A 23,051-nucleotide genomic window follows, 5' to 3' on the forward strand; every position below is an offset into this window, starting at 1 on the left:
AGTTATTTGGCAACAACTGAGAGGCATTATTTAAACTGGTAATATCTAAATTGTAGACTCTTCCAAAACAACTGAGTAAAAGGAAATATAGTACTTGGCATCAATGTTATACGTGCTTTTAAAACCAGAACCAGGTCATCTGTAAGGAAAATCGACTCCGTAAAAAGGAAAGAAAGATTTTCTAGATTATTAGTTCAAAACAGAACTTTGACCAAAATTGAATTAAAAATAATTCTGTTTCATAAGTAATTAGCCTCACTGTAACTCCAACGAATCATGATTTATCTTCTGACTTCTAGGAAAGATTATGACATAAATTACAACCATGTATCCATGTATCTAAATGACAAGTAATATATATATATATACACACACACACACACACACACACACACACACACACACACACACACATACTAGATACTAAGATTTTACCAGTTCAGGCTTATATAACCTTCAAAACTGTATTTGCAAAGTAAAATCCGGCACCTTTAGTATGGACTTAGAAATAAGAATAGGTGTTTCTGACATTGGTGCTGAACATTCTTTAACATTCTTTGGACAGTGGGCATACTGTGGTGCATCTAGCAATACTCATCACCTATACCTATAATATCACTCAAGGGGGTTTCTGATAAGCTGTGTGATAAAGGTACATAGGTATAAGATATAAATGGATACAATTCCTATAGTTTGATATACTACTTGTGTGCACTAGTATGCTTCTGTGTATGTTTAAAGAGTATGTGTCAAAGAAGAAGAAAAGCTAAAAACTATCAACAGAACTATTTTTCAAATGTTTAAAGGAACAAACATGGTGTACCTTAGGCGGTTGGTGTAGGTATCGACACAGGTCTTCATTTTGGCTAATAATGTACCAACAGAAGTCTGACATTCTGACTGTTCTTCTTCCTCTTCTTCCCCATTCTCTGTAGAAAGAGGCAACAACAGCGGCACCATAGATGTACAAGAAGCAATGGCCCGGAGCAATTCTAGCAGAGCTCGATAGAGTGGCACATGTCTTGCCATGTCCAGAACTACACAGAGAAAAGGGAGAAAGTGTAAGTAAGAACGCATGCCACATAAACACCAACAGCAAGACTATGCTGGCCTGCCTGCTGGTGACTGGAGCAGCACACATGCTTATAACACACCATTTCAGGAAAATCAGAAAGATACAGAGTAGGGGAACAGCTATGATACTCATCACTATCTTGTTACATTATAGACAAAATGATTAAGTAGGCCACTCTGGCAGTACAGCATGAGGACAACTGTTATCATTTAAGTTGAAACAATGTAATCTCATAGTATGTATATAACAATCACAACACTACAACTTATTAAAAGTTTTTCAACAAATAAACATTAAATATACTATAAACATAATTTAGCATAAAATATACTATATTTTTAATTAATATCTACATGTCAAATGAAATTTTTCTTAATACACAAAGTACTAAAAAATAGAATTTTTCTAAGTTGTAAAATTTAGTGGCCCATGCCAGCTGGAATTCACTTCTTTGGTTCATGTGAGGTAACTTTTTTCTAACATCATTTATTGAATACCCATTCTTCAGTTTTAGAAAAGTGATGCTAGTCAACCTGAGATCAGCAGTGATAAAAACAAAAAGCTCCTAACCTTATGATTCTACATGAAGACAAATCATTCACAATATTTTGAGACACTGGTAAGTATTCTAACTCTTATGCAGAAAATTAAAACCATAACAGAGAACTGAGAGAATAGAAATTAGATGGAGAATTGTTCAGTGTCTTCACAGGGCATGGACATGGGAGGATGAGGTATTATCATTTAGAATCCTAGTCTTTCTATGGCAGTTACTATAGGGGAAAGGGGCTGGATCATGTCAGTTCTGATGGGGTGAGGCTTAGTTCTGAGGATAGTTCATAGTCAATTTCCAGGTCAGGGAAGCTTGGGCTCCTTGAGATGACTCAGTGGGTAAAGGTGCTTGCTGATACAAGCCTGATGACCCAAGTTCGATATCCCAAACTGATACATATGTGAAAGGGGAGAAATCTACTCCATAAAGCTATCCTCTGACCTCCATACACATACTATAACAAGGATATAACCCTTCCCAGAGGGGGTGGGGGCAGGCAGACAGACGGACAGACAGACAGAGACAGAGGCAGAGACCATAAAATTAATGGAGAGTGGGATGTAACGGTATATTCTAGCTCTGTATATCAAGGCAGGAGACTGGGTATTCAAAGTCATTCTCAATCTACATGGTGAGCTCAAGGTCAGCTAGGTTGGGTACAGGACACACTGCTGTTTATAGGAGGGGAAAAGAGCCATCATTTTACACCCTCTAGTGACAATAAGTATAAAAGTTTGATTGCCACTCTTTGCTTATCTGAAAATTTGTCCTCTATCCCAAACATATGTGCAATGTCTCCCACTTTTGAAAACTTGAGTATTTGGGAAACAGAATTCACAGTGGCTGTGGATCTGAATTCTGGGGATGAAAGGCTTATGCAGGAACGGGAGTGGGAGAATGAGAAGAGAAAGGAATATATAGCGGGCTAATAAAAACTAAAGATGTATAAGAAAACCCTTATGGAAACACACTACTTTGTAAGCTATTTTAAAAAATACAACAATAATAATGATAATAATAGTAATAGTGATAATAATGAGTTTAAAGGGCAAAGTTTGAACATAGTACACTACATGGGTGAACAATGCTTCACCCAGAAGATACACATTATTAAATGAAAAACTAGTGGCAGGCTTAGAATACATCTTTACGAGGTTGGGGATTTAGCTCAGTGGTAGAGCGCTTGCCTAGCAAGCGCAAGGCCCTGGGTTCGGTCCCCAGCTCCGAAAAAAAGAAAAAAAAGAAAGAATACATCTTTACAAGTTACTGGTCAGAGTAACCCCCCCCCACACACACCCAGAAACAAAGGCTATTTTCTTGGTTGACCATCATAGCTAATGCTGAAGACACAACCAACTTTAGTTGTATGATATACAGAAATCAATATGGAACTGATCTGAAAAATTCCTTCCAGGTAGCTTTCAGAGTGCCAAAGGTACTATGAAGTTTAATGGGGAAGAAAAGCAGTGGACCCTAACCTGCCAGACAAGGCATGCCTATGGATTCAATAGTGGCATATGGCTATGGGGATAACCAACTAGCTTTTAGTTGGACTTGAGGACTGCTCCACAGGGGAGAATTTGTGGTGGGTTCTGTAAAGTTGGTCAAAATCTAGGAATGGCCCTGGGGGTTGAAAGGGATCTGCTACTGTTATTTTGCTAACTAAATACATTATCAAACTATCTTAAAAGAACTGTGTTCCTATCCACAGATTAGCACCGCTATCAATCTTGGTCAGAGAAGTTTCCTTTTGTAGTGGGCAGCAGTCAATGTGAACATTCATCACTCGCCAAAGCGGTAAGAATCAGGATTGTTCTAAATGGGACCTCCTTACTAACTCTCCTGAGGTCTAGAGAACACCATGAAAGGGACAGAAGAAAGACTGTGAGAGGCAGAGATGGGGAGGAGACGCGTGAGCTGTGGGCACTGTACTGAGGAGTCCACAACAGTTAACAGTGACCTGAACGAGCTAGTCACTCAATACTCCTGCACTTATGTGAGAGGGGCTGATGAGACTTTACCCCTGGTGAAGCGCTATTGGCAATTACTGGCTCCTGGGAATTCATTTTTCTTTGGGTGTGTAACTTCTATTTTTCTTGTATTCTCTTTCCAAGCCCATAACACGACTCTAGTCAGGATAAAAGAATCTCCCAAAATCCTGGAGAAACTAAGCAGTTCTCTTGGCAAGTGTAGTAATCATGACAAACAAAAGTATTCACAAACATCACAAGACAATGAAGAAATGTGATGACTATACACAACAGGCTATCCTAGACTGGATACACAACGGGCCACCCTAGACTGGATACACAACAGGCTACCCTAGACTGGATATACAACGGGCTATCCTAGACTGGATACACAGTGGGCTATCCTAGACTGGATACACAACGGGCTACCCTAGACTGGATACGCAACAGGCTACCCTCCCTAGACTGGATACCAACACAGAAACCAGGCATGAAAACAAAATAATGACACAGAGGTAGTCTATGGTATCCACTGAGCTAGTGCTAAATTGCTCACTTTGATAAGTGGCTATAGCAATGAAAGATGTAGCATTCCTAGGAAGACGGCTGGTAATACTGAACTGCCTGGAAGAGCCTCACAAGTGTTCTAGGAACCTAACATTACTGTAAAGTTACAGACAAAACAAACCCTACTGTAGTAAAATCTAGTTCTGCTCATAACTTAATTCCCCAATCTCCTACTACACTTCACTTTCTGTGATATGCATATCTCCCAAGGTCGGCATGGATGGTTACACATTCTGCTATCCCAGAATGAAGGAAGCTAAGGCAGAAGGACTGAGTCTGAGAGCGGCTGGCCTACAGAGTGAGATCCTAGTAAAAAAATATATATTTTTTTCTTTTCTTTTTTTCGGAGCTGGGGACCAAACCCAAGCGCTCTACCACTGAGCTAAATCCCCAACCCCAGTAAAAAATATTTAAAAAATCTTAACAAAAGTTCAACCTCACAAGTGGATGTCATACATTTCTCTAAAGATTTTCACATGATATTAGCCCATACTCTGGCCCCTGGGGGGAGACTTCCTTTGCAGTTTCCTGACCATAAACACAAATACCTTAGAATAACCCTAATTTCTCTTTTATCGCTAAAATGTTTTGAAACAGCACTAAAAGGTAAAGGCTTTCTAATACTTTAAGGGTTGTTAGCATGCCCCACTAAGTGAATACCAAGTATTTTTTTTTTTTTTTTGGTTCTTTTTTTTCGGAGCTGGGGACCGAACCCAGGGCCTTGTGCTTCCTAGGCAAGCGCTCTACCACTGAGCTAAATCCCCAGCCCCGAATACCAAGTATTTTAATGTGCCATACAACTTACTATATTATTTTTTTGGAGGAGGCGATACAAAGTATTGTTTTTCAAAATGTAAGTACACCTAAGTTCTTAAACATTTCTAAAAATTACACTGTACCTCCATCTGCTGGCAAATGTGCTAACTACAGGCTTATTAAATGTTACCTGATGGTTAAAATGATGATTCTGGCCAACAGATTTTTGACATTGTGTAGGTTAACATGAACACATATTCATACAAGATTCTTCTAAGTAATTTCTAGCAAAAATAACCACTTTTTCTCTTCATTAGACTTTTTATCATTCCTTCTTATTAATGTTATTATTTACTATGCTCAGTATTATAATTCAACAAATACATACAACATATGGTGATAAAAATAGATGATTCAGGTAAATCTCAGTGAGTTCAAGGACATCTTGGGCTACACAGCTAGTTCTAGGATAGCCAGGACTTTGTGTGTGCGTGCACAAACACACAAACACACACACACACACACACACACACACACACACACACACTAATAATAGCATAATCATTATTATACCCCAAGGGAAAAGAACCACAAGAGAGATTACAACATCAAACTTAATAGTGGCTACCCCTAACAATATGATCTCAGCTGTTCTTCTGATACAAGGCTAATACTAAGACTATATAAAGAACTGATAAATTAAATACCAAAAAGTCAAAAAAGACAAATGAACTGAACCAATACTTTCAAACAGGAAGCCAAAATGACCAGCATTACTAATCAGCCATCAAGGAAGTACAAACCGAAAGTACCCTGAAATAGAATCAAAAGGCCACAAAGGGAGAAGGAGTAATGGATACAGCACTGAAAACCTGAGCTGGATATGTGGGACCTACATGGTGGGAAGAACTGAATCCTGATCTGACTTCCACATGTAGATCTTGGCACATGTGTCCATTTGTGTACACACACACACACACACACACACACGGAGGTAGAAGAGTGACTACTTGGGAAAACCTGAGAGCAGTGTGAGGAAGACAGGAATGAGACAAGGAAGGTGTGAATAATATGAATGTCCATTATAGTCACGTGTGTTACAAAACAACCCTTGATCAGTTGCACATTGACAAGGCTAAGTGACGATGGAAACTTTAATCTAATTTTAAAAACGTTACACTATTAGGAAGTATCACAGACTTAACTTTTCATTAACTTCTTTTCAAGTTATAATTGTGTATAATTGTATACTTCCCAGAATTCTGCGGCATTGGCACCAGAATATCGCAAGGAGTGTCTTACCAGAGTCATTGCGTAGGTAGGAGGACATGGCCGGGATGAGGCACGACTGACTGAGAAGCTCCAGAAGCACAGAGGGCAGAGCACTGCTGTTCTGCGCGCGGCTCTCAGGAGAGACCTGGGCTTCCCCATTTACAGCGCTGCTCATGGGGTTTATGTAGCTCGCAAGAACCTAAATACAGACAATAAACTGGGGTTCAGCTTTACATACCTCATGATGTATTTCATAATTACACGCTTGATCTCAGCACACTCAAGAACATCAATTTTTTACTTAACCAATGTCTGATACTCTAAAGTTTGAAGACTTATTTTTAACAGAATAAAATTTTTTCTCATATAATACAGTCTGATTTATACTTTTTATTTTGGAGACGGCTTTTTCCTTTAAGGCCCTGGCAAACCTCGAGATTGGGTTTTCCAACCTAGAGGGTGGTCTTGGATTTTTGAGTGATCTTCAGGCCCTAAACTTTGTGTGCTGGGATTATAGGACTGAGTCATCAAACCTGGCTAAAATAGGACATTTCCACTTAACTTTTCAGAAGAGAAGGGGCTGTTCTGCTGAGGGTTACTCACACAGTGTTCTCCTCATGTGACTAAAAGAGAAGCCATCTAAGGATAGACAAGCAATAGAGCTAGTGAACAGTGACTAGACCACCAACAGAAACTCAAACACTGTTATCACTTCCTTTGGATTTCTTTCTTTCTCTCTCTCTCTCTCTCTCTCTCTCTCCTCTCTCTCTCTCTCTCTCTCTCTCTCTCTCTCTCTCTCTCTCTCTCTCTCCCTCCCTCCCTCCCTCCCTCCCTCCCTCCCTTCCTTCCTTCCTTCCTTTTTTTTTGAGGGACTCAAGTAGCTCATCTGGCCTCCATTCTGCTATATAGTTTACCATGGCCTTGAACTTCTGATCTCCTGTCTCTCAACTCCTCAGGTCTGAGGTTACAGACATGCCAGCATTTTCAGTTTTCTGCAGTACTGAGGACTGAATCTAGGGGTTCCATGAATGCTAGGCAAACACTCCACTAAGCTACATTCCAAGTCCTCAGTGTTCAGTTTCACTGAATAGATTCAGTGCTGGAATCTTAGAATTCTGAACTAGAATAAACATGCCATCTTAAAACTGTGGAAAATAGGGGCTTGAGAGATGGCTCAGCAGTTAATAGCACTGACTGCTATTCCAGAGGTCCTGAGTTCAATTCCCAGCAAGTACATGGTGGCTCACAACCATCTGTAATGGGATCTGATGCCCTCTTCTGGTCTGTCTGAAGACAGCTACACTATACTCATATGTGAAGTAAATAAATCTTTAAAAAAAAAAAAAAAAAAACCTGTGGAAAATAACACTTCAAAATGGTGGCAATTTTAGTTAGCTGCTATTTGTTTCTATGATATAAAGCTGTCCCCTCCTACTTTCAACTTGCTTGATTCTGGAATCACTATAGAGCAGTTTGAACAAGAAAACTGAAAGGGAGCTATAGGTGCAGTTTAGTGGCTAAGTGTGTGCATAGCATGTGTGAAGTCCCAGTGCAGAACGAAATATGAACACTGGATTTTAAACATAGGAGGGCAAAGGTTCTATGTTAAAACAAAGGGCTAACTAGCAGGTAGACACCATCTTGAAATCAAAGGATAATTGTATCCACTCACTTTCCTCTGAGGTGACCATTCTTTAAGCCATAGATTGGAGAAGAAAACAAAAGCAAGCATAAGAATGCTGGGGCACGGGGTTGGGGATTTAGCTCAGTGGTAGAGCGCTTGCCTAGCAAGCGGAAGGCCCTGGGTTCGGTCCCCAGCTCCGAAAAAAAGAACCAAAAAAAAAAAAAAAAAAAAAAAAAAAAGAATGCTGGGGCACATCTGCATGATTGCCCTTGAAGGTAAAGAAAGGAGGATCGGAGTTCAAGGCTAGCCTAGAAAATATGAAACATCTCAACAACAACAAAAAAGAAAACATACTTAATGAACTGAGTTAAGTCATCAATACTACTACTAACAAACTCACAAACATACCTGTAAAAGACAGGTCACATGCTCCTCTTCTAGCCTCTGTTTGGTTAAGGCTTGTTCCACATCCCATCCTGATGCTGTAGAACCAGTACCAAAGCCAGTTCCTTTGGCCCAATACAGCTGCTGTTCTTCTGTTGACGTAGGGTTATGAGAATTTGACACCTGTGGCTTTTAAGGAAAAGAAAATTACTAGTGTTTGGTTTTATTTGATTTTCAAAAAAATTATCACTGGGACTGTCCAACAGATTAACAATATAAAAATCAATTTGGCCATTCATCAAAAAATTGAAGAGTAATTACTGTGACACTCCTTTGCTTATCTTTACATATCTATCAGTAATAGTCAGCATGCTAGCAGAGGTCAGCCTGTGGTCTCTTTCCTTCTACTATGTAGGCCCTGGAGAGCTCCTTTTTTCCTGGCCATCTCATTAGGTCATTTTCTTTGTTGGGTTTTTGTTTGTCCTTGTTTATGGGTTGTTTTTGTGCTTTGCTTTGGTTTTGAGACAGGGTCGTAGTGTAGCCAAGGCTGGCCCTGAGCAAACAACAGCCCTCTGCCTTATCCTCCTAACCTCTGAATAACATGCATAAACCTCTCCAGGCTAGCCTCCTAATGTTTTTGATTAAAACAAAACAAAAAACCTCTTAACAGGTGTGTGTGTGTGTGTGTGTGTGTGTGTGTATGTACACAAGTAAGTGTGATTTTGCAGTAGGACAGAAAGACTTAAGTTAGCATTAACCCAAGAGTTTTGAATAACTGTTTAAGGTGATAAACCTACTAATCACTGTGATCTGATTACAATGAATGGGGTTTATGGGTTAGGACGTTACACGGTACCCTGTAATACAAACACTTTTGCACAAGAAGATCAAAGTGAACATGAAGCATTCTCAATGCTCCATCTCATTTTAGAGACAAGGTCTCTCACTGAGCCTGGGCCTTAATTTGGCTAGAATGTCTGACTTCCTGAGCACTGGGATTAAAGGTGAATGTGAACTCATCTAGCTTTTTTATTTATTTCTTTTCTTTTCTTTTTTTTGGAGCTGGGGACTGAACCCAGGGCCTTAAGCGCTCTACCACTGAGCTAAATCCCCAACCCCTAGCTTTTTTATTTTTAAAGATTTATTTTTTTATATATATATAAGTACTCTGTAGCTGTCTTCAGACACACCAGAAGAGGGCATCAGTATCTCATTACAGATGGTTGTGAGCCACCATGTGGTTGTTGGGAATTGAACTCAGGACCTCTAGAAGAATAGACAGTACTTTTAACCTCTGAGCCTTCTTTCCAGCCCCTCATCCATCTTTTTCAACTTGGATTTTGAGGATGCCAACTCGGGTCTTTAAGCTTGCAAAGACTTTACTGGTAGGTACCTCCCAACACTAGAAACAGTATTTGTACACAAATCTCATATATTGTACTGGAAAACATTTTCAAACTTTTATATACACACAAGCAAATGAATTTTAAATAAGGATTATTTTTGCTTATGCACATGCATTTTGGGAGGCTCTTACTATAGTGTGTGTGTGTGTGTGTGTGTGTGTGTGTGTGTATGTATACATATATATGTATGTATACATATATATGTATACATATATATGTATGTATACATATATATGTAAATATATAAATATATATATATATATATATATATATATATAAAACTTACCACTCAAGAACATGATTGTCTGAAGTGAGAAGAAGATGCCAACATATCCCACACGTGGGAAGGCTCTAACTATCCACTTCTTATTTTCTATTTTTTTTTTCTTTCTCTTCTTTTTTTAGGAGCTGGGGACCAAACCCAGGGCCTCGAGCTTGCTAGGCAAGCACTCTACCACTGAGCTAAATCCCCAACCCCCTTATTTTCTATTTTTAAAAATCTATTTGTTTTTTATTTTACATGTGAGTATTTTGCCTCCATGTATGGCATCATGGCTCCAGAAGTCTGAAGAGAGTACTGGATCCCCAGGAAGTGGAGTTATAGATGACTATAAACCACAATGTGGGTGCTGGGTCCTTTGCAAGATCAACAAGTGTTCTTAACCACTAAGCCATCTCTGCAGCTCCACTGTCCTTTTCTTAAACTGGTGGGTAAATCTGATTTTTCTTAGGAGGGTAGCAGAGAAAACAAGGGATAGTTTCTCTTTCAGATGTCCCATAGAAACTATAAAATAGAAATCTAAATTCTGAAATTTGGAGTTTATACTCTCATCAAATAAGTTCAGTCTTTCATAAGCCTAACCTCATGACCCTTTGAGGGTTTGACAAGCCCTTCACAGAGGTCACCTAAGACCAAAGGTTGGAAAACAGATATTTATATACTATTCCTAACAGTAGTAAAATAACACTTATGAAGTAGCAGTAAAAATTACTTTATGGTTGGGGGTTGTAACAACATGAGGAATTGTATTAAAGGGTCATAGCATTAGAAAGGTTGAGAACCAGTGACCTAAAAGAATTTGAATGAAACCTACCTCAGTTTGGTTAAGGCTAGAGTTTGGAACTCGTGGTGCATGATGGCTCAGAGCTGAGAGACAGACAAGAATTAGGTGCAATGCTCCAATTTCCAATGCCATCCGACGCAGAAGCACACCGTCATCAGTCGTCAAGGGAGTAGCACTAAACAAGCTGCGAAGAACGTGGAAAGGAAGGGTTGGAAGCACATTGGCTGATGGAGATTGCAGAATGTGACCTTTGAAAGAAAGGGAGGAGGGATAAAATTAAAGACACTTGAAATTAATAAGCACCTATACAAATAGGGTCACAAGTAGTAATGACAAAGCAAGTTTTATCATTAAATTTATTAAAAAGCAGGCTCATTGTAAGACAAACCCTGAAACTTTACAGATACATAACGGCTATCAATGGCAACAAAAATATTATGAACTAAATGTGAAATGAAATCTAATTTTGTTATTTTAAAAGATAAGGTTCTCTAGCCCAGGATGGCCTCCAATTCATAAAGAGCTGCTTGTCTTTGCCTCTACCTCCTCAATACTGGGATAAAAAGTATGCCAAGGGAGAAGAATTTTCTTACAACCATCTATCAGAAAGGTATCCATCCTTTCAAGTGGTTTTCCTATGAACAATAACAAGCAAAAATATTTTCTTTTGCACAACAGTGCAGTTAAGCATCCCAACAGCCATTCCTTGCACTTACTGTGTGCAATCTAAGGTAGCACAAAGACATTCTTTCCCCTCTGCTGCTTATGATGGCAGTAAAATGGTCACTGAGTGAGCCGTTAAGAGGAATCCAAATGAAAGCCAACTACTACTATCCTACTTCAACTGTGATCAGCCAACCTCTGAGTACAGTAAGTAACAGTGTCACATAAGAACAATCACTGTAAGTTTGTGTTTATTATATAGCTTTATAACATAATATATAATTTTAGCTCTCTCCTCTTTGTTCAAAATACTGCTTAGACTTCTGCCTTTTGCTTTTCTCCATTTCCTTGTTTTGTTTCTGTAGTGCAAGAGATTGGACTTTGGCCTTGTTGCACATATGAATAGTCTTTCAAACACTCTAAAACCTGTTTCCTGTAACAACTTTTCTTAAAGGAAGCACGTTTATTGCTCCTTTACACAGACTCTCCTGTAGTCCAGGCTATCACTGAACTCAGCACACAGTCAAGGGCAGTTTTGAAATCCTGATCCTTCTGCTACTGAACTCTTGAACTGTGGGATTACAAACATTGTGCCACCATCACAACTTTTTGGAAGTGCCTTTCATAGACATTTTTAATGAGCTAACTCGTCCTGTCTCATAAACTGAGCCTCTAAACAATGCTTGCAACTCTGAAATACTCTCCCGAAATTAAATTCTGCCTATTCTTCAGAGCACTACCTGGAACTGCCATACAGCTTCACTTCACACTTCTACATCTGTAAAGAAACAGCCTCACACCTCTGAGACTCCAGTAATTCTCAGCTCCAAACCTCTAACCTGTCAGAGTCAGTATGTTCTCATACATCCTACTACAGTGACTAGAAGATAGCCCTACATACTGATCACATTATCCAATGTCACTTATATAAACTGCATACTCAGCATGCAGTGTATAAACTGAATGTGCAATGCTTAGCATTACTATATTTAAACAATGATAACCATGTAAACAGCTTTACTATGAAACAAATAGGTAAGAACAGAAAATAATCTAGACAAATTTATCAAACCTATTTGTGTATGTGTTGACAAATTTAAGTAGTAACTTTAAACACTTACTGCCTTCTCCATCATCTGTAACTCCCAATACCAATCGAAGAAGGCACTGGGCGTGTTTTCTCTCTTTCAGGAGCACTTCGGCATAGCCCGGAAGACGAAGAAATAATCCAAAAGCAGCCAAAGAATGGGCAGGTATGGGAGAAGTGGCTTGCACCGCTGACTTAACAGGGGGAGGCTCGGCTGCAATAGTTTCTGGAGCTTCATAAACCAGTTCGCCTGATTGTTCTATGGTCACCCATTCAAACTGATCACTATCCTTTGGCTTTTCCTGAGTGGTGGATGCTACCACTGGAGCACTCACCTGGAGAAAAAGAGAAGTTTACCTATTTTCATGGTTCAATACTGGGCTTCAGATGAACTCTTCACGTTTTAAAAGTGAAGTAACAAATACCGAGAAGGCTATGACACCCTGAGCCCGGTAGTATCTACCAGGTGCATCTATGTCAGAACTCCCTCATGCTAGTACTGTATTTTGTTAATGAGTTTATTTTTCTATGTAGCTCTGGCTGACCTAGAACTCAAAAGATCCGCTTACATCTACAGCCAGAGACATGTGCAATGACATCCAGACCCTTTTAAAATAGTTATATGCATGACTATCTGTGTAAGGGAATGCTGTGTTTTTATTAGAAGCCACAAGAACATGGCATGTCCTAGGAGCTGGATTCAGATCATCAGGGAGTTTGCTGTGAGATTCTCAAAATGTCAGAAGCTACACCCACAATGTCTCACCAACATGACTGCCCAAACGAGAGCTGACTAAGGACAACACCAACAGACACAGCAAAATGGGTAGAGGATGGCATGTGAGGTCTCAGTCCTACACAGAAACTGTAGGCCACTAAGGAATACTGAGAGCAGGAGAAACAGTCTTCCCTAGGGAAGAGCATACTAAATAGTTATCCAAGATTAGAAAGCAAGCAAACAAGTGAAACTGTACAGACTGAGCAAGTTATATTTATGGTTTTAGGAACATACACATACAAACACAAACACACCCACACGTATATAATAACAATAACTGAAAAAAAGGCCATGAATTTGAAAGAGAGCAAGAAGGGGTATATGAGAGAGTTGAAGAAAAAAAAGAGAGAGAGAGAAATGAGGCAATACATTATAATACCCCTCCCCTCAACAAAGGAAGAAGAAGAAAGACACTTCCTTGAAACCATAGCTACAGTGGTCAGCAAGGGTAACTTTCTGACTCTGTCACTCTTTGTATATTACCGGGTGCTGAAATATTAGGAAAGTATTTCTTTCTTCCCAATTACCCACAGAATATCAGTTTGCTTTCTATTTTATTCTACTAGTTACTAAAGTCTACTTATTTTGAAGGCCTAGTGCAATCATATTTGGTAACAAGATTCTCCTTCAAGCAGTCTTCTGCATCCTTTCAACATCGTTTGCGTCTCTCTAAGAATTTCGCCCACTTTCTAGTACAACATGTCATTCTAATCTTTCTGGACATTTCTTAGGCTGCCCTTCAACTTTATGGAAGTAAAATTTTCACTATAAAAAAAGATTGTGGGGGTTGGGGATTTAGCTCAGTGGTAAAGCGCTTGCCTAGCAAGCACAAGGGCCCTGGGTTTGGTCCCCAGCTCCGAAAAAAAGAAAAGAAAAAAAAAAAAAAAAAAGAAGAAGAAGAAGAAGAAGAAGAAGAAGAAGAAGAAGAAGATTGTGCCTGGAATGCAGACTTTCCCTAGCAAATCTTAGAAATCCATATATACTCATATGCATATATGAGTGAGTTTCCATATTGAAACATCCATTCTGAGCCCTTTAAAACATCAAGAATGATTATAAAGTTGACTGCAGAGACAAGACAATACAATGCAACATACAGTTTAGATGTAGACGCTAGACCCATGGCTCTCAGCCTTCCTAATGCTGTGACGCTTTAAAATAGTTCCTCCTATTGTAGTGACTCCCACCATAAAGTTATTTTGTTGCTATTTCATAACTAAACATTTTCTACCTTTATGAATTGTAAATATCTGATATGCAACCCCGAAAAGTTATACAACCCATAGGTTGAGAACCACTGTTATAGACCATATTTCAAACCATGCAAAAGGAAAATATAGTAGTTTTTGTTTCTTTTTTTGAGAAAAGGTCTTGCTATCTGTAGCCCAAAAATGACCTCAAGTTGGCATTCTGCCCACAGCTCTCAAGTGCTGAAATTACAGGTATACGCCAGGGTACCCACCAGAATTGTCCCTGTGTTCCTAAAGAACATTCATTCCAGAGACAACTGGCAAAACTGTCCATTAACATAAAAGAATATGAAAAGTACATACACGTCAAATGACAGGAACAGGATAAACATTGTTGTGGGCTAAGTTGATGACTAAAACTATCTACACTAGAAATGGTATCAAAAAGAACAGATAGAAGTTAAGTAAGGCATAATTTCAGTCATCCACTATTATTTTACTCGCTCATTTACAATAACCACCACAATCAATATTACATCCAAGACACACACAGAGAATGTCGCTTTGATGACTATAGCATTAACATCAAGAAAAAGCCATAATGAAATGAGGTTCCTTATTCCCAGCTGATCCTCATATATACTATATAAACCAAACTGTGACATATTCAGTGATCAAAGATTATAAGGCCAAGAACATTCCTAAAAGTTTATTGCAAGTATGTTAAAGAACAGAAAATCTCACTATGCCATGATGCACATGATGGTTGGAGGCTTAGCTTACCTGCTGAATCACTTCTGGATAGAGCATGGGCAATCTCTCTGCAATAAGAGCCAGTCCACCCATTCCTGCAAAAACCTGTAATGGTGACTGAATGGGACAGGTTTCCAGCAAAGACTCATCCAATACTCCATCCATGCACTCATCGCTCGGAGTAAGAGCCTCATCTTCTGGACAGCTACCAATTAACTCTCCATGATCTATATAATACACAAAAACTCAGAATGTAAGAAACAATGTATGTACGTATAAATATGCTTTCACTTATAAGAACATATACTGTACAGAAAGAAAGAGCAAGAGTGGCAAGATACGCAGCTACTTAAAGGAGAACTTGCTGTGTAAGCCTAACCTGAGTTAAACCCCAGGGATTCACAGTGAAAGGAGGCTTGGTCCTCAAGGTTGTCCTCTGACTATCATGTGCATGTTGTCACACACACACACACACAGGCACTGTGATAAGAAATTTTTGAAGTAAAACTAACAACATAAAAACATAAGTATCATCAGTATTTAGGTTAAGTCAGACCCAATGCACCTAACCCTCAAGAGACTGGAGCTGGAGGCCCCAGGGGTTTAGAGGTCTGATGGGGTGGGGACAGAAGGGCAGGGAGAAGGTATGGGATGTGGAACAGTCAAGAGTGTGGACCAGGAGGGGAATAAAATCTGGAGTAGAAAAATAAAAAGATTAAATAAAAAGGAATAAAAAATTTCAAGTTCCACCCAAGATCCTTTAAATTAAAATAAACCCACATTTTAAAACTTGACTCGATAGGTGATTTGTAAGTAAACTGAAATTTGAGAACACAATTGTATAGCACAGAGTTCTAAGATGTATTGTTTCCTAAAAGACCACCCAAAAGACTCCTTGCATAAATGTACGTAAATGATACCCAATATAATTAGGAAAAGTGAACGACAATGACTTTTCTTACTAAAAACTGACAATTATGCAATTTTGGTTTACCGTTAAGTTACTTATGTGGTAAACAAAAAGGATAGTGTGCTCAAACAATCACTAGACCCTGCAACACTAAGGAAGACGAGAAGGGAAATGGCTGGAGACATGGTTCAGGGATTAGAAGCACTTGCTGCTCCTGTGGGGGAATCGAAGTCTCGTTCCCAGCATGCTCATGACGGCCAATAGTCTGTAACTAACTGCAGAGCACTGGACTCCATTCTCTGACCTCCTCAGGAACTAGGCACATGAATCGTGCACAAACACATAGGCAGGCAAAACATTCATACACATAAAATTTAAAAAAGAAGTTAAAGAAAATTTATGGACAAGAATTAAGAAAGTTACAAATCATCGTGTTGAAACTTTGATTAAAGAAAATATACTAAGATTTACTAAAGAATACAACAAAAGAACTGAACTTTAATGAGAAAAATATAAACTTTAAATGTGATCAAATGTTGACAACATGAGATATTTATTCAGCATTTATGCACTGAAAAATTAGAACCAGCCCACTGATTAAACACACACTTTGTCCTGCTCCTGTATAAAGAAGTAACATTTAAAGCATGCACATGTAAAATTATGTAATAAACTATACAAGTGAAACAGGATAAAACATATGACCCTCTTTATAGATACAGAAAATCTGTACGAGCTTTGAAAGCAATTCAATATAAAGGACTAGTAAATTACAAGTTAAGATTATAAACTGACGGGGTTGGGGATTTAGCTCAGTGGTAGAGCGCTTGCCTGGCAAGCGCAAGGCCCTGGGTTCGGTCCCCAGCTCCGAAAAATAGAAAAAAAGGAGAAAAAGAAAAAAAAAAAAGATTATAAACTGAGGGCTAGAGAGATGGCTCAGTGGTTAAGAGCACTGACTGCTCTTCCAGAGGTCCTAAGTTCAATTCCCAGCAACCACCTGGTGGCTCACACCATCTGTAATGGGATCTGATGCCTTCTTCTGGTGTGTCTGAAGACAGGAACAGTGTACTTATATGCATAAAATAAATAAATCTTTAAAAAAAGTATAAATTGATTATAAAATGGTAACTATGTAATTCTCAAAAAAGTTAGAAAGGAAACCACATATACCCATCTGCAGTGATGATCTAAGATGAATTAATACTTTCCAAATTGAAATAGCTGAGTTTCAAAATTTATAAGTAACTCAAATCACTGACAAAAAGGTACCATGTAGTTGATATAACTGGTCAATTTTAACTTGAGTCATTAGCTTAATGACAGCGAGCGAAACCACTGCCTTTGACCTAACAGACTAATAAGCTGTTCTGTTATGTATGTGTGTGGGTGTTGGGGAGGAGGGTACCTTGAAATGCGTATTAGGAAAGGTCAACCTTGGCTGTCACTCATAGATGCCACTGACCACACTTTCTTGAGGACAGGGTTTCTCTTTAAATCCCAGAACTCAACCAATTAGAGTAGGTAGACTATCTGGTGAATGCTAAGGCTGGTCCAGCTCCCAGCGCTGGGATTAAAGCAGCAGAAGCCATCCCACTCAGCTTTATTATGTGAATGCTGAAGATCAAAATGATGTTTATGCTTGCACATCAAATGCTTTACTGACTGAACCACCTTGTCAACAATGACTGCAACACTTACAGGACTGTCAAGTACCTACCTTTTTCAGGGTGTAGTCTTTTGAAAGAATCTGTTTTTGACAAACTTGGATCTGTAATGACTTTTGATCCCAATTTAACAGTAAGATCTATTGAACGGTAACCTTGAGGAAGTTTTCGGTCATAAAGGAGAGTTAAAAGCTGGGCAAGTGTCATTTCTGCTGGCAATGGCTGACCTAAAAAAAAATTACATAAGTTAAAATAAAATCTAAGAGGGACACATTTTTACTTGGCTTTATTTTGTTAATTAATCCATCATTTTTACTAAATCAGGGGCAAGAGTATGGGAAATATACCTATTTTTTCAAAAAAGTTTAAAATTACTTCTTGGAAAGTCTATAAAAGTCAAACTGTTTCTAACACACATATATATTAATACCCAGAAAAATATCTACATGATACCAAGGTCAAACAAATGAAAGAACAGATATTCTAAAATCTAACATTTGCAAATATTTTCATAGAGGCTTAGGTAACAAATATTTTAAGATATGGGGCCCATCTGACTGCAGTTCCTACCGCTACCTAAGTATAATAATTAAACACTATCTACAAAGAGACACAGTAGACTTAGGATATGAAGTTAAGACAGAGTACCACTCAAGCAATCCTCGGCAATAAGAGTATGGCACAGAATAATGAATATCGCACTTACAAATGAAAAGCATCGGTCAAAGGATTTTATCTGCAAAGAATATGTTAATTACCAATGCTCTTTCTTGAAATCCTTGGCTAGAATTATACCTACAAAACTTATCTGATGCTACTTCTCCCCCCACCTTATCATCTGTGCTCAAACCAAGGGTAAGAAGATATAAAAGTGATAAAAAAAAAAAAACAACCCAGTAACTTCATGCCACTGAAACAGACATTAAAAAGATTATTCTTTGTGCACTTTATTTCTTCCTAGAAGGAAATGTGTACGAAAAATCCTCAGGAGGACCTCATTTATCTCACACAAAGCAAGAGATCAAACACATGATTGCTATGTTTCAGAATTACTCTGATGTTTCCTCAGCATGAATGTTACCTGCCAAGAGTCTGTGAAACAGATGAAACACAGGGACGGTGATGATTTTGTTAGCAGTGTCTGCACTTGAGGACGTACTCCCTATTTTATCAGGAATTGCTCTTCCCCTCCTGGATGGTGGGCGAGGTGGTGTAGATGACACAGCACGTTTAGACTGTGATTTCAGCCCTAAAAGATGATAAACGGTAAGGTTTTTTTTTCTAGCTAAGATAGGAAGCAAAGATTTCTCCAAGTCTTAATAAACTAGGCATTCCTCAGACCAAGTCATTAATCTAGTAGCCACGCTTCCGATTCTACCTGACCTTTCAGGCATGCCATAAATAATTTTGGCTTTCCATCTATAATTGCCAAGAAAATAAGAATATTGTGAGCTGCCATCAATTATTAGATATACATGGCTATTTAAGCAAAAATAGTTGTGGAAAATTGGCATCCGAGACCTCATGTTGATTTAGGATAAGGAGGCCAAATACAGCACTATCCTGATCAAGGGGCAAGCTTGAGTTTACACTCTCTCATCCTCTGCTTACTGTGTACTTTTATTAAATCTCAAAACTGTGAAAAACAAAACCTACAAAACTAACAGTCACCCTTGATAATATTTTTTTTCCAAATACAATACTAGAAATTTATTTTTAAAACATTTAAACTTTTAAATGTTTTATGTAATGAAAACAGTATAAATGAAAACCAGAAATTATTTTTACTTTAGTTATAACATGCTTAAAGGATGTTACACAAAAGTACTTGTCCCAGTGGATTTTGTCAGGTATAACTCATGTTGTGATAAGGTCCCTTTATCAAAATAAAGTTCAGTATGTACACTATTCATAAACGGTCAGCTCCTGGTGGAGTACAGCAAGCGACCTTTGGGCAGTGAGTGGGCTAAGTAGTTCAAGGACATCAGGGACGTCAGAACAATGATGACAGAACACAGAGCATACCAGAGGCAACGACAACACTGTAGTTATCCTGAAATCCATTGTCCGCCTTAACTTTTTCTTTCTCTTCATGGTTCTTCTTTTCTTTATCATCTTTTTGCTCACTAATAAGTTTAGCTGTGATACTTGGTGTATCTGCAAGACAATACTGTCTAAAATACAGTGTTTTTCTACATCATCCAGAAGAAAAGCAACAGCATTAGTTTTGTTTTCAAAGATAAGCTGCCATATCCAAATCAAAAATAAAAAACAAAAGCAAACTGATTTTAACATGCAGTTATCATAACATATTAATATTCTATTGTAGTCTCTGTTATAGCTGCAGGGAAGAACTGCAAATTTATATAAACAATTGTGTCAGCTATAAGGAATGTAAACTAAAAAGCAGTCTTTTTCTTGCCAATACACAGCCTCACTCTGACGCTGAAACCTAATTCCCAGGCTCCAGTGATCCTCCTGCTTCTGACTCCAGAAACATCTTTTGGATGTACGTATAAAGCACCATAACTGACTTTTTTAAAAAAAATATTGCTTTATTTTATAACAGTGAGCAATTTCGCTCACATAGTTTGACTTACTATCTACACATGCTAACAGGTTCCCACTTCTTTCTTTCTCTTTAAACATGGAGCACCTCATGTACTGACTGTCATCCTTGTGCAGGGCTGCTGCTATTCCCCCATCTATCCTTCTGATTCTAAGGATGCGTGCTGCCAAAGCGATGACCTTCCTGGTCTTTTCTATCTGTCTTTAATTGTGAGCTCTGGATTTTCATGTGATTCAAGGACAGTTCCCACCTTTTCCTTCACTCGTTACAGGGAAAACATTGGTCTTCCTCTTAAGAATATAGATAAATACTATTTTGTTATAACATACATACTTACATACGGCTTACTTTGAAATCTAATGTATAAACATAATTGTTTTCAGGGTCAAAATATGTCCTTTTCATAAGCCCATCTCTAGAGAAAACTGCAGTTCTTACAAAAAAAAATCATTTTATTCACTCAATAACGAGAAATTCTAAGAGGCAATAAACTCTATCTAAAGCAGATGATCACATCGCCTTTAATCCCAGCACTCAGGAGGCACAGGCAGGCAGATCTCTGAATTCACAGCCAGCCTAGCCTACAGAGTGCGATCTAGGATAGTCAGGGTTCTGTTACACAGAAAAACCCCATCTCGAAAATCAAAGGAACCAAAAAGCAGCTTTCCCCTTAATGCACGGCTTTACTGCTTACAAGCACCAAGGGAAGGAGGCCCGCTCTGCTTTCCTCACCAGCACTGTGAGCAGCGATGAGGTAACTAGGTGACCCCACGCCTTCAGTCTTCACTTTTGGACATTGGTTACTTTCACCTCTAGATCCAGAAAACACTCATTAATTTGAAACCTGCCACCCATTTACTAATGCAACAATAGTGTGACCACATGGTTATGTGTGGGGAAAATCCTCCAAAGGTTCCCAGTCGACTGTTTGCATCACACGACATGACTGGCATCATAATTAAGATTATTATTGCCTGAAGGGTAAGAGTCATTATTGCTAACTTAATGAGTCTTGTTTCTGTCTTCAAGCTATGACAATATTTATAATTTCTTTAAGTTCAAATGCATGAAACAGGGTTAAAGAAATGGTTTCTGAATGGGTAGAACAATAAAAATAAAGTTATTGGGGACTGGAGAGAGGGCTCAGCAGCTCAATTCCCAGCACACACATGGTGGCTCACAACCACCTGTAATGGGATCTGAGGCCCTCTTCTGGTGTCTGAAGACAGCTACAGTGTACTCACATACATGAAATAAATAAATAAATAAATAAATAAATAAATAAATAAATAAATAAGGAAAGAAAGAAAGAAAGAAAGAAGGAAAGAAAGAAAGAAAGGAAGGAAGGAAGGAAGGAAGGAAGGAAGGAAGGAAGAAAGAAAGAAAGTTATGAGGGACTGGAGAGATGACTCAGTAGCTTGGAGTTCTTGTTGCTCTTACGGAAGGCCCAGGTTCACTCTCGGGACCACATGTGTCTTAGAGCTGTTTCCAGCTCCAGAACCTGTGACTCACACTCTCCTCAGCTCTGCAGGTGCTGCATGTGTGTCACACACAGACAAACCAACCACACACAGAAACTAAAAATACACCTTCTCCTTCAAGTTCAAATGCATGAAACAGGGTTTACAAAAAAAAAAAAAAAAAAAAAAAAAAAAAAAAAAAAAAAAGAACCATAAAACTGAAGTCTTACTTACCTGACACTCTATCGAGAACATCTGACAGGGTTGTCGAGACTGGCAAATGCAGAGTACGGAACTTATGGCCTGCTCCAAACATTGGGTGTTGGATGACATGGCTGGTCGCATTAATCCTCCCTTTGTATAACTGGGGAAATTAATTTAGAAGTGTTTAGGATACTATCAGTAATCAAATTCAAAGACATGGATGAATAAAAAGTTCAATGAAGCATAGCTTGTATGTTTTATATATTTCTGGCATGCTTTGCCTAGGAGTTGTTGATCAGCATTTTAGATGGGTAGTACCAATGGTATCAAATATTGCGTGTCCGCAAAACAAAACAAACTATTCAAAATACAGTATCTGTTGTTCTAATGAAGGAAATATGGCAAGTTATCCTAAATAAGACTTCTTGCCACTAAATATAAACTGCTCGTTTCGTCTGCTACATTACTAAAAAGAAGATGGGGCTGGAGACGCGGCTCTGCAGTGAAGAGCACTTGTTCTTACAGAGGACCTGGAATTGTTCCTAGCACCTGCGTGGCAGCTCACAATACCCACAACTCCAGTTCCAAGTGTCCAAAGGTCCTGTCTCATCTCTAAGGGCCCTAGGTACACATGGTACACAAACATTTGAGCAAGACATACATATAAGTTAAAAATAAAATTGAAAAAAAAAAAAAAAAAAAAGAGAACAGAACTCACTACAAGTCCTCCCTCAGAAGTAAGTAAGAGTTATAAGGACAAGAAGGTAAGCACCAAGATTACTCACTGGGCAAGGTGACTGAAGAAACATTGTCACCTTCTCATCCTCTAGCATCAACTGTAGAAACAGTCTTCGTACAAACCCTGAAATGTTCCCAGAAGTTGGAAGGCTACCCCTTTGAGGAGCTGTCTGAAATAGTTCACAGAGAACCTGGGAAGGCAAGAAATTTCAAAAGTGAAGTGGAGATTTGCAGGTTTTTATTTTAAAAAAATAAACAAGAAATTAAAAATATGAATTAACGAATAAGTGTATTTTAATTCATCAATCTGCAAATAAGAACCTAAATCTTAAAGTACGGGAATACAGAAGCAGACAAACAAGTA

General features: G+C 38.6%; 1 protein-coding gene across 1 annotated transcript in view; it reads right to left on the minus strand.

Annotated features, from left to right (window-relative positions):
• Birc6 (baculoviral IAP repeat-containing 6) overlaps positions 1–23,051 on the minus strand; it is a 193,433-nt gene that overhangs the window by 30,970 nt on the left and 139,412 nt on the right. The window contains 11 exon segments of the mRNA NM_001170596.3: positions 824–1,037; positions 6,224–6,392; positions 8,226–8,390; positions 10,702–10,919; positions 12,456–12,756; positions 15,173–15,369; positions 17,770–17,943; positions 18,798–18,965; positions 19,742–19,873; positions 21,980–22,109; positions 22,735–22,878. Coding sequence (NP_001164067.1) covers positions 824–1,037; positions 6,224–6,392; positions 8,226–8,390; positions 10,702–10,919; positions 12,456–12,756; positions 15,173–15,369; positions 17,770–17,943; positions 18,798–18,965; positions 19,742–19,873; positions 21,980–22,109; positions 22,735–22,878 — 2,012 coding nt within the window.

This window comes from Rattus norvegicus, chromosome 6, assembly GCF_036323735.1.
Source record: "Rattus norvegicus strain BN/NHsdMcwi chromosome 6, GRCr8, whole genome shotgun sequence".
NCBI classification, from domain to species: Eukaryota; Metazoa; Chordata; class Mammalia; order Rodentia; family Muridae; genus Rattus; species Rattus norvegicus.